This window comes from Equus przewalskii, chromosome 12, assembly GCF_037783145.1.
Source record: "Equus przewalskii isolate Varuska chromosome 12, EquPr2, whole genome shotgun sequence".
Classification (NCBI taxonomy): domain Eukaryota; kingdom Metazoa; phylum Chordata; class Mammalia; order Perissodactyla; family Equidae; genus Equus; species Equus przewalskii.
Genome location: NC_091842.1, coordinates 16,610,360 through 16,623,505, shown reverse-complemented (window position 1 = coordinate 16,623,505; position 13,146 = coordinate 16,610,360). Strand labels below are relative to the sequence as shown.

Here is a 13,146-nt window from a genome sequence, read left to right as displayed (position 1 = left end):
GAGAGCTTCAACCATTTCACAGGGTATAATGAAATTCTAAAAGGAAAATAATTCAAAACGAGGTTGACTTCTTTTCATTTGCATTTATTAAATAAACGAATGCACCCGACAATACAGGATGGGAGGGAACAAGTGAGGAGGGAGGGAAGTGACACAAGGTAAACCAACAACAAAGGACAGTAACTTCCCCAGCGTGGCAACCATGACCCGTCCTGACCCTCATTTCTCTTCCACCTGCCTCCACATGTGGAGACTCTCAGGACACGGTGGGGCCCACTAGGCTCAAAATTTAAAAATAAACATCTCACCCTGGGAGCTTCTGAAAGAGTAGATTTCAGCCCCCATTCTGGTCTACCAACTCTGTGGCAGGGCCAAAGACTTGACGTCTTTAACCAGTGGCCCTGGTGATTCAAATGCAAGGACCACACTTCTGAAGCATGACAGGCCCACTGGTTCCCAATCTCATGAGACATTGGGGTCACCTGCAGAACTTGTTAAAAAAAAGTTGAATACTGATGCTTGGGCCCCACTCCCAGAGAGTCTGATTCAATTACTCTGGGGTAGAGACTGGGGGTCCAATCGTAAAAGCTCCCCAGGTGATTTCAATGCACGGTCAAGGCTGAGAACCACCTGTGGGAGACTAGATGCCTTGAAGTAAGCAGGGAGGCAGGCCCTGTAGGAGCTTCTACATTTCTCTTTTGCAACTTCTGATGCTTCTACCCAAAGGACATTCCAGGCCCCTGTTTGAATAATCATATTTATTCCAAGATACCCACCTTTTCATAACAGGTGGCAGATGATGATGAAAATTGAGCCGTTTGCTTCCTGACTATAACAGTTGGGTACATTAAGACAGGAGCATCTGATTGAGGCAACAAAGGGTTTTCTTTGTGCTGCCCAGACCCCCGCACAGCCTGGAAGGTGAAGTAGCTCTCCCTTCGCCCTCTCCCAGCTGCCCGCAGCCACCGGTCAGCCTCTGGGCCCGTTAAGCTCCACACTGGAGCAGCTTCACAGAAAGCCTCAAAAATCAGAACTTCACTGAGAACACACGCATTCTGCAGACAAGGCCACAGCTGAACAATGCCTGATCTTTCCAAACTCTCTTCACCATTTCAGAGGTTCTCAACATGAGGAATTAATTCATAGAAAGAGGCCAAGCCTTCAGGCCAGGAACTCTGTAGGCCCCAGCAACCTACAATTTCAGCAAGCTCCAAAGACCTCACTTTGAGAAACACTCTAAAATGTGCTTTTTAATATTCAGCCCTTTTCATGGAAAAATTATTTTAATATGTGGGGGAAATAGTTATTTCAATTTGTGAAAGAGTAAGAACACACATGACACTATGTTTTTGATCTGACCACTACTGATGATGGCAAAGCAGAAGCAGGAGGCAGCTGAGGCCGCCCCATCGGCTTTCCCAATCCCAAAGCTGAGCCTCCTGACCTGGCCTGAAAGAGCCTTAGGAAGCAAATGTGCCCTTCCCAGGCACTCATCATCGCCTGGCATCTGTCTGAGGCCGGGTCCCCTGGATTCCTCTCTGGACTTGGGGACGAGGGAATGCTCATTACCCGAGACTTGAGTTTTCCATATTAGAGTGAGACATACAGTTTTCACATAGATTCTTCTCTGAAGATTCCCTCATTACATGCAAGGTGTTTTAAGGATAAGGGGTATGTATAGAAAAGGATCTTTAAAAATAATCACAGCTAACATTTATTGATCAGATATCATTAATACATGAGAAGGCTTAGACTAATGCCTGGTAGATTGGTCTCTGCAGTTCGCATGATATAACAACCAATTTACTCCCCACAACAATTCTATGAAGTAGATATCATTACATCACTATTTTGCATATGAGGAAACTGAGGCACAGAAAAGTTAAATAACTTGTCCAAGGTCACTTGCTAGTAAGACGCAAAGCTAAGATCAGAACTCAGACAGATTTCCAAGTCCGTACTCTCTCGTGATCTCTTGGTTGTGCCTCCAGGCTAAATCAACTCTATGGTAAGACAATTCCTAAAACTAATACTATTACACTATTTATTTTTCCTGGGTTTTACAGAAACATATTGAATCCCTTAAAGAGGGTGTCAACTATATGACACTACATACTAGGAGGCCTTCGTGGGCAACAGCTAATCAAATTCAAGATACAGCCCCTTTGGTAGTAGAATTTCGTTACAGTTGGAAGGGGTAAAAGGACAAAGAAGAGAAAATGAAGGAAGTATATGCACATGCACAGGCACAACCACACCCACACATACACACACAATTCCCCAAAGAAACTGTCCTGTCTCGAAGATTCAGACTGTCTTTCGCTGTTGGTGAGACCAGTGTGGAGTAGAAGGCTCCCTTCCACAGATGTGGAAGGACAGGCAGGCAGTGCCTGAGGAGGCACTGGTGTGGGGGAAGGCGCACACACAGCTGGGTTTGACTCCAGGCTCCCATGCTCACTAGCTGTGTGACCTCAGGCAGGTTGCTCAACCTCTCAAAGTACCCCTTCCTCATTTATAAAACCGACATGGTAACAGCTACTTCAGAGAGTGGTTAAATTTAAACGAGATCAATAAAACATGCAGCACAGCGACAAAAACATAAAAGGCAGTCAATAAAAGGGAATAATTATTGTTGTTAGTGATTCAGAGACACTCCTAAGCATGCACCTATTTATTATTTCAACCAACAAGTATTTATTGGACAGCTACCCTCTGTGCCCACGCCTGTAAAAGACAAAGTTTAACATAGGCTTCTGGACCCTCTTTAAGGTGCTTTCACTCTATTTGAAAACCAACCTGTGAGACACAGGATATCTATTGTCAGAAGAATGATTCAGGAAAAAAAAAAGCCCAGTCACAGCTTCAATAATCAGAGGTTTCCTTTTCACAGAGGAGGGAAAACTTGAGTTGAGTCTTAACCAAGGATAGATTCAGTCTACTAAATTAAAACACCACAACTCACATACGCACACAACTCACACACGCACGCAGACTCAACCTAAACTACCCACTGTGCTTAGACGATTCCCAAACCTCCATGGTCAGCACAGACAGCATTCTCGACCTCCAGACCTAAATACACAGCTGTCCACTGGACATGACGTGAAGATGGTCCACAGATGTCTCACACCGTACGTGTCCAAAGCAGACATTGTTGGAATATAACAGGTTAGAACTTGTGGCAATAAAGGAGAGAGAAGACTTTCGGAGTGAAGCAAAGTGAATTCCAAAGAAACTTGACATCTGGATTTACAAGCAGGAGGCCAAAGGAGAAATTGAAGATAAGAGCAAAAGAAACTGCCCATAAATTACCTGCACGGTCTTAGAGGAGGAGGCAAGCCATAAAACGTGTGCAGGGATGTCAGCAGTGGCTTTAATAAGCACAGACAGATTTCTCTGCTGCTAGGTGGTCCCTCCCCCACATTAGGAGATAATTGGGCAAGCAGATAACTAATATGCCATGGTATGATGGAATCGTGTATCTCAGCAAGGGAAAGGAGTGGGGGATTTATAAAGCCCTGTCTGGCTTCTGGTGTCACCAAACATCACCTCCTCACTTGCATAGACATAGCCAAATAATGAATAAAGCTGGACAGATTTGTCTCGTGTGGTTATCTCAAGAAAACCATAACTATGAGGAACCCTGGACAAGCAGAACTGCCATCTCCCCCACAAAATGTGAAGCTCTGAAGGATTCTCGCTCCCAGTTAATGAAATCACTTCCACTCTGTTTCCCAAGCTAGAAACTTCTCATTGCACCCACTTCATCCATACCCAATTAACTGCCTCATCTTGCTGATTCTCAGAAAGTTTTTCTTGAATCTAGCCTTTCCACTCCACCTCTGCTTAGTCCTTGGTTTGTTCCAGAGAAATGACTGCCATGAAAGCAATATGATAATAATAAAACACTCGTTGTATTATTAGAAGTCTTTCTCTTCTCTCTATTGGGCAATGCCTCACACACAATTGACACTCTACAAGTGTTGGGTGGGTGGAGAAGAGACTTATATTTAGCCATCCTGCTACCAGCCTCTATCTCCTCTAACCTATCCTCCACATTTCTGCCACAATCATATTCTTAAAAAAGAGATCATAACAATAATACCATCTTGCCTCAAGTCCTTCACTGACGTCCACTGACAATGATAACATCGCCATCTAAAACAGGCTGGCATATGAGGCATGCCACAATCTGGCCTCCCCCTTCCTCTCCAAACTCTTCCACAGTTCACCATGGAAACTGTGTTCCAGCCAAAAGTTTCTGTGCTGTTTCCCTAACCCCGAAACCCAACAATGTTTCCAGCCCTCCTGCACATGCTGTGCTCTCCTTTAAATGCCCAGCCTTCTCACTGCAGGGAAAATCCCTACTCACATTAAGACCAAGGTCACCTCTGTGCTCCCCTCTGACTCTTTCAGAAATGGTCATTCCTTTATCTTGGTTTCTAAGGCCCTCTGAAAGCAACCCGAAGGATTGTAAAGAGTCCCCTGCCCCCTTTTAATTTCCTGGGGAGCTAGGACATGCCTTGCCCCTCTCCACGCTGCCAGCACAGTCCCTGGCAGATTGGAGATGTCAGTCACAAATCACTTTTAATAATTTTTAAAAAACAAAGAAAGGAAAAGAAAAAAAAATAGACCAAAGGAATAGCATAGAGCCTAGAAAACAAGCCCACTTACATACATCTATAAAAAGCATAAAATGTATTACATTTAGCACCTCCAAATAAGAGAAAGGGAAGAGTTATTTATAAAATTCTTTGTAAAAAGCTGCTTTGAAAAAAACAGACATTTGAAACAAAAGATAAAAACCTCATACCATATTCCAAAATAAACTCTAGATGAATGGAGGATTGAAATATGAGAGTCATGGAAAAGCAACACAACACAGAAAAGAATATTTATAAGTACTCTGAGGGATGGTCTCTTTCTCAGCTTTAAAGCAGTGAAGAAATGAAAATGGAAAGATTGGCAATTTGGGGTTGATACAAATTTAAAATATCTGTCCCGTGGAAGAAAAGAAAATCACAGAATTAAAATGAAAAACAACATTTTGGAATCTATTTGCAGGAAATATGACAAACAAATGGTTAATCCCACTACTACGTAAAAATTCATTCATATGTATAAGAGAAACAATTTTCTCAAGAGTAACATAATAATAAAACAATAACAATCAAAGCAACTTGAGATTCTGTATAAAATCACAATGAAATTAGGCAATTTAAATCCTCTAAACTTGGGAGAGGTTTTTGGGAGCTTCACAAAAAGGATCTTGCCCATCGAGGGATAATTTCTCCTGGGCTTGGACGGCACAGGAAGCAGGAAACTGCTCTGGCCCCAGACAGCTGCCTCCCTTCATATCCCGAGGGCTCAAATATTACAGAAGCAGCTTCTGTAGGTAAAGCATTCGCACTCTGATGGCAAGGATTCATTTGCAATTAACAATGATTAATTTGGTAACTTTTGCTATGGAGCCCACAATTTACAATGGTACCTCTGGTTACCATGCATGGACTGTGGGCAAGCTCTCAAATTCATCTTTAATTCGATGTTCAAATTCATCCTCCATATAGCTGCCAGAATAATCTAAAAAGGCAAATGTGGTCATGCCATTCAACCTAGTTCTCCAACACTTTCTTCTACCATATTTTTACCCTTCCTATCTGGCACTTAATTTTTTTGGATAGATTTACATTTATTGGTTAATTAAACTTTTATTTTACTAAAACAAAACATATACAGTCTCATCTCATTTCAGTAATCTCTCTGTTTCTAAATAACAATGATTATGCTACTATTTCTTGATGTATAAATTTCAGACATTTTCAACTGATTTTCTGTTTCTGGAGATAAGATTGACTCTTCTTATACTACTCACACCTCACACACACATTTTGGCTCCTCCTTCTTCCAATATAGTTACACTATAATTTGTGGTTAAATAAAACTCCAATATTTCCCTTTTTATGATTACATTGTTCACAGCTGAGCCACAGAGTGTATGAAATTGCAATTCCTTTCTTGAGGAACTTTTGCTTTTTTTCGGCAGTGAATAATTGCTTTGCTTTTTCACAAGGTTTTGTTTTTTTTTTCCTGTATCTATCATTAATTCAGTCCCAAATTTTCTGAAAGAAGGGTAAAAGAAAAAAAAGTCTTGCAAAGGCAACGAAAGCCAAAATAAACAAGTGAGACCACATCAAGCAAAAAAAACCTTCAACAAAATGAAAAGGAAACCTAACAGAATGTGAGAAAATATTTGCAAGTCATATATCTGATGATAAGGGGTTAATGTTCAAAATACATAAAGAACTCATACAACTCAACAGCAAAAAAACAATCCAATTAAAAAAATGAGTAGAGGATCTGAATAGACATTTTCCAGAGGGGACATACAAGTGGCCAATAAGTATATGAAACGATGTTCAACATCACTAATCACCAGGGAAATGCAAATCAAAACCACAGTGAGAAATCACCTCACACCTGTTAGAATGGCTACTATCAAAAAGACAAGAAATAACAAGTGTGGGTGAGGATGTGGAGAAAAGGGAACCCTTGGGCACTGCTGCAGGGAATGCAAATTGGTGCAGCCAGTGTGGAAAACAGCATGGAGGTTCTGCAAAATATTAAAAATAGAAATACCATATGATCCCACAATTCCACTTCTGGGTATTTAGCTGAAGAAAATAAAAACACTAATTTGAAAAGATATATGCACCCCCATGTTCACTGCAGCATTATTTATAAAAGCCAAGATATGAAATAACCTAATTGTCCACTGATGAACAAACATATAAAGAAAATGTGGTATATGTATATATATACAATGGAATACTATTCAGCCATAAAGAAGAACAAAATCTTCTCATTTGCAACAACATGGACAGACCTTGAGGGTGTTATGCTAAGTGAAATGTCAGACAGAGAAAGACAAATACCGTATATTCTCACTTATATAGAGAATGTAAAAGAAAAAACCTAAACTCATTGATACAGAAAACAGATTGATGGTTGCCAGAAGCTATGGATGGGGAGTGGGCCAAATGAGTGAAGGGAGTCAGAAGGTACAAATTTCCAGTTATAAAATAAATAAGTCATAGGGATGTAATGTACAGCACGGTGACATAGTTAATAAAACTATATTGCATATTTGAAAGTTGCTGAAAGTAGATCTTAAAAGTGCTCACTACAAGAAAAAAAATCTGTAGCTGTAGATGGTAATGAATGTTAACTAGACTTCTTGTGGTGATCATTTTGCAAACATCAAATCATTATGTTGTACACCTGAAACCAGTATATTGTTTTATGTGAATTATACCTCAATAAAAATAATAATAAATCTTCCTAATGCAGTCAAAAACATTACATAATCAAATAATTCTGTCCCCCAGCCCTTTTGAAGACACAGCTCCTACAGTCCTCCATCCTCCTGTTGCAATGTGGAACAGTTGATCTCTTGGCCTGCTACACAGCTGTCTCCCTGGAATGTTACCCCGGAACATCCCTTCATTATCTTTCTGGGGAATGCCCTTAGTATTCTCCTGTTTGAATTCCCTGTTTCCTCAATCTATTCTCTTCCTTACTTTACTCTCTTGTTTTACTGGAGTATATCCTTGAGTAGCTTCCTGAAAGCAGATCAGGGAAGGTAAAATTGTTGTGATCCTACATAATTATAATGTATTTACTTTGTGCTTGCTCTTGACACAAAGTATGTTATGGCTAACTATAGAATTCTAAGTTGCAAATGATTTTTTCAACTTGTCTCCTAGTATTTAACATTGCTACTGTGAAACCCAATACCAACTGCATTTGATCCACATATTGTCTCTGAAAACTTCTAGGACTTTCTCTTCATCTAGGCTGTACTGAAATTTTACACTTAACTGTTCTTAATGTGGGTTTGACTTTTTTCTTTGCATTCATCATGTAGGCACTGTGTGGGACTTTCCAATCTGAAAGCTCATGTCCTACAGTTCTGGGAAATTTTGTCGTTTCATTTGTTTGATGATCTTCTCTCTTTTTCTGTTTTCTCTCTGATATACCTATTAGTTGATGTTTAACTTGCTGGACTGATCAAATTCTTTTAACTCTTTTCTCTTCTATTCATCATTTCTTTTTTTCTATCTTTCAGAAGATTTTCTCAATGCTATCTTTCAACCTTTTGTTGAATTATTTACTTCTATCTTAACTTCCAAGATTTCTTTTTTATTCTCTGATTATTACTTTAACATAGTACTTGGCTCTTGTTTTGTGAGTAAAACAAAACATTCCATGATCTCTCTAAGTCGTTGACTATAGTTTTAAAGTTTGTAGTGTCTGTTTCCTCCAAATGCCTTTCTACTGTTGTTGTTGTTAAGGCCTTTTATAACAGAGACTCCTGGAGATGTCTAGGGATCCTGGCTCTCCTTTCTTCTTTAAGACAGCTATGTGCAGATGGACAGAGCTTTACAGCAAGTACACCTTACCAATAGTTAAGAGCAGAACCCAACCACTTTAGGGGGAAGTCCCCCAGCTGTCAGATCTATTGGCCTTTTTCTTAGGCTAGATGGTTTCCACAGAGTGGATTCTTCAAATTCTTCACTACAGGGTTGTGAAAGCCTGAAGGGGTAATGAGGCTGAGGGTGTCCCAATTTAGTACACATCCTTATCCTCTATCTTTGGGTACATCTTATGAACTAAAGCCCAGAGTTCACCTTATCCAGAGAATAAACCTCCCACACTCCACCTAGTGGGGAAGGGCAGTGTCTGGCTGTGCAAAGCTGGAGAAAGGATGTGGGGATACAACTTTAATCCTTCTATTCAAATCGACCTCCCAGCCTTCAGAAGCGCCCAGGGTTCTGAACTGTGACTAGGCTGCATTCTTCCGCTCTTACCACCACTTCCCACCATATGCATGAGGGTGGGTCTCAGCCTCATCCAGTTTGCTATGTCAATTACCGTTCATCCATCTTCTTTCCATTTTCCAAACCTTTGTAGGTGTCTCTTCACTACTGTCATCACCTGTTTAGTTGCCCCTTATGGGTTGCCATCCTGTTTAGTCCTTTACTATCATCTTAATAAAGTTCCAGGAGGGACCAGATATAAGTGGCACATTCAAGCCACCATGCTACACTACAGAGCACCATCGAGCTACTCATTCCTCCCTGAGCACGCCATATTCTTATTTGCACCCTCAACTCTGCTCTTGCTGTTCCCCTGCCAGGTCCATCCTTATCCCTCTCCTCTCCTCAATTTCCCAACCCTCAGTGGTCCTTCAGGATTAAGCTCAGGCATCACCCCAAGCAAGAGACTTTTCCATATCCTCCCTGCATACGCTGTGTATACCTCTGGCCTGACACACAGCACATAGACCACACTGTGCTGAACTGATCTCCCTGCATGTCTGTCTCCCTCCCTAGACAAGAAGTAAGTAGGCAAGGACTCTGTCTTATCTGATGTTCTGCCTCTAGTGTGGGGCAAGCCATCTGGCACGTAACGGGTGTCCATTTACATTTGTTCAACTGACTATTCCCAGTAAGTTCCATGTTGGAAGCATTTTCATCCCCATAGGAGTGAAAAAAATATGGCTCTGTTTATTTGCCAACATCCAAATAAGACAGGCTAATCAGAGAGCACCAGGAAAGGAAAACAGCCAGATGTTTTTGAGAACAAAAGTCCAGGAACACAAAATAGCTTCCAACAGGGGTGATATATGTTTTCCTAGCAATTCAAAATGAATATATGCTTATTAGGCAGACAGGGAGATTTAACAGGTTTCTCAGCTAATGCTGCAATTTTAAAACCATTTAAGATAATTTTCTTTATCTTGAATCTATTTTTCTCAGTAACCAGGATACTTAACTGATTTGTACAAAATCCATTTGAAAAAGAAATAATCTACTCTAAGCAAGGGCACACTCTGAATGGAAAAAGAGAGACACTACAAATCTAACAGAAGGCGAAGAATCTGTTAGAGAAGCCAAGGGGGACTCCTGCCTAGAAAGCAGGTTTTCCTCCAGCATCTTCATTCAACAACCCCTCTCTTTTCTCTATTTCACAAAGAGATAACAAATAATTCTTAAATCTGAGTGCACAGAAGAAAGGCCTTTCGTAAGACAACCAAGATGCAGGCAAACTGTTTAAAAGGTGAGAATGTCAAACAAAACAGTATAAGCTGAAACAACCATGGGACACACTTTCTCACCTATCAGCTTGGCAAAGCAGTTTTTAAATGCTAGTACCCAGTTCTGGAAGGGCCAAGCAAAATTCCAATAGGAGTCGAGGTAGCTATAAACTGTCCGGAGGAAAATATCACAATACGTACCTAGAGTTGCCAAAAATATTCCTATAATGAGATCTCAGGATTATACTTCTACAAGCGTGGATTAAGAAAGTAAATATTAGGGCCGGCCCGGTGGCGCAGTGGTTAAGTTTGCACACTCCGCTTTGGTGGCCTGGGGTTTGCTGGTTCGGATCCCAGGTGCAAACATGGCACTGCATGGCAAGCCATGATGTGGTGGGTGTCCCACATATGAAGTAGAGGAAGATGGGCACGGATGTTAGCTCAGGGCCAGCCTTCCTCAGCAAAAAGAGGAGGATTGGCGGCAGATGTTAGCTCAGGGCTAATCTTCCTCAACAACAACAACAAAAAAAAAAACAAGAAAGGAAATATTAAATCAATACACATAAAGCCTTGCATGGGAAGATATTCATCAAAGTGCTATGCATAATAATGAAAAATTGAAAATAACCTAAATCTCCAACAATGGAAATAATGATCATGATTAATAACATCACAACATGCTCATGAAATAACATTAAATGTATAAAAGGGTAAAAACAATATATCATATGCTCGTAACCTCTACAGAAAATAGACTCGAAGACAATATACTAAGATTTTATCAGTCGCTAGCTCTAGGTAATAAGATCATGGTGATTTCTGTTTTTACTTAAAACTTCTTGTATGGAGGAACTTGCTATATGTTTCTAGACTACTTTTATAAAAGTTTAAATTCTCATTTAGGTGCTATTTCATAACCAACAGTACTCAGTTTATTGACCGTGGAGGAGACATATAAAACCTCCCTCACTAGTTACAATGGACCTGAGAAAACGTCCCAGGCTCTGACCCACACCCTGCCACGTGATGGAGCAAGCCCCTCTGAATGACTGAATCAGAACTTACTTGGTGGGACGATAATCCGGAATGGAACGATCCAGTGAAATTTTTTCACTGAGGTAGGAATTGTAGCCATACTTCTCATGGGGTCCCTTGGCTTTTTCTTCTTCAGCCGGGGAAAGGGTAGCAGGAAGGCCACCTTTGCCCCGCCCACCATAACCTTCAATGAGCCCGAGGGATTTGGATAAGCCTAAAAAAAAAGGAAGGAAAAAAGAATTATTTGAAGACCATCACACCAGGATATGTCACTCAAATTCGGATGCAGCTTTAATGGAAATTTTAATATTACTTGCCACAGCAAAAACTACGTCCCTAATCTATCAATCCAGAAATATACCCTAAACACACTTACATTGAGAGGAAGGTCAAGGCAACTATGAGTTCTGGGGTTAAAGTCTGGATACAAACGAGGAGCCTCTCCCTTCTTTTGGGAACCAGGTGGACGGGGTCTATAAAAGGGAAAGACCACCTAAACTGGGAGAAATGTGGACCAAGGAGGACACCCAAAACGGAACAGAATGGCAACTATGATTCATGCCTGTTTTCGTCTCTCCATGGGGCAATTACAACAAGGCTAGCTACTCCAGGCGATGCTCAGCACACAGGACAGGAACAGCCGCTAACAGGAACTGCCAAACTGCAGGTGGTTTCGCTTCATTTGAACAGAGAATGACATACAGATTGATTTTATCATGAGTCCAAAGCGTGTAACAGTCTGACACCGTTCTTTACATAACAGTTTTATTTAAATTTCATCTAAATGGCAAAAGGAAATACAAAATGTTTGAGAATAAATCACAGAGAAAAAACCCCGTAAGGGTGATAACCGTGCCAAGTAGAGTGGGAGGCCTCTGTAACAAGCCTCACTGAGCAATTGCAAGTTCCCAGGATGGTGGCAGCTTTATACCTATTGTTCCATCATACAATAAACAGCTTGATGGGTAATTTTTAAATCCTAGAGTCATAGGAGGTTTTACTTCTCAGCTGGAAAACTTGTTGTTAAGGGCTCTCATTCCCTTTTGCCACTTCAAATGCTCAAGCTATTCAGCACATACTCAGGTGTGCTCACACACACATATACACACACGCACGCACATACACACAGGACACTTTATCCACAAAAGTCTCATTGCTGCTACTGGCAGGAAGAACATGGACCAGAGATGTAAACAGCTCCCTCAGCTTTCACAGGGAGTAGCCCACAGAACCTCGGAGGATCCGAACCTCCCAGGAAGGCACCCCCAGGCACGTCAAAGGCCAACAAATCTGTTCTGGTCACAGGGTGGTCCTCCATCACATAATGACAAGATTTGTATTCCCTTTTACTGCTTCTCTAAAAACAGGAATTTATTTTCTGTGCTATCAAAATCCAAAAGCAAAGGTTGAGAAAGCATGTCAGAGTCAGTCTCAAGTGAACGTCATTTTTCTGCCTGAGAATCATTTCCACTGTCCACTACATTCTTTTGGAACTCTGACATCTTTTCTGCCTGCCACCATCCCAACAGAAAATATATACCAGGCAAACACTAGCCAAAAGAAAGCTGAGATGGCTCTATTCATCAGATAAAACAGACTTTAGAGCAAACAGCTTTATGGGGATAAATAAGGTCATTACAAAAGCAACAATCTACCAGGAAGCTGTGCACCTAACAACATAGCTTCAAACAACGTAAAGCAAAAACCGACCATATTACAAGGAGAAACCAACAAATGCACAATCATTGTGGGAAATATTAACACATCGCTCAGTACTCAATAGATGAGAAGAACAAAAGTTTAGCAAAAATACAGATGAACTGAACACCAAAATTAACAAGCTTGCTCTACTGGACTCTGCACCTGACTTTCTAATAAGTACACATTTTCTTTCTCTTTCTTCCTTTTCTTTTCTTTCTCTTCTTTCTCTTCTTTCCTTCCTCCCTCCCTCCCTCCCTCCCTTTCTTTCTTTCTTTTCACATGTACATCATAATATATTTTGAATTCTGTGT

At 40.8% G+C, this 13,146-nt stretch overlaps 1 protein-coding gene across 1 annotated transcript in view; it reads right to left on the bottom strand.

The window, feature by feature from the left end:
- Window positions 1-13,146, bottom strand: part of GALNT17 (polypeptide N-acetylgalactosaminyltransferase 17) — a 456,580-nt gene that overhangs the window by 287,988 nt on the left and 155,446 nt on the right. Inside the window, exon 2 of the mRNA XM_070567804.1 lies at window positions 11,165-11,348. Within this exon, the coding sequence (XP_070423905.1) occupies window positions 11,165-11,348 (184 nt within the window). The remainder of the gene's footprint in view (window positions 1-11,164; window positions 11,349-13,146) is intronic.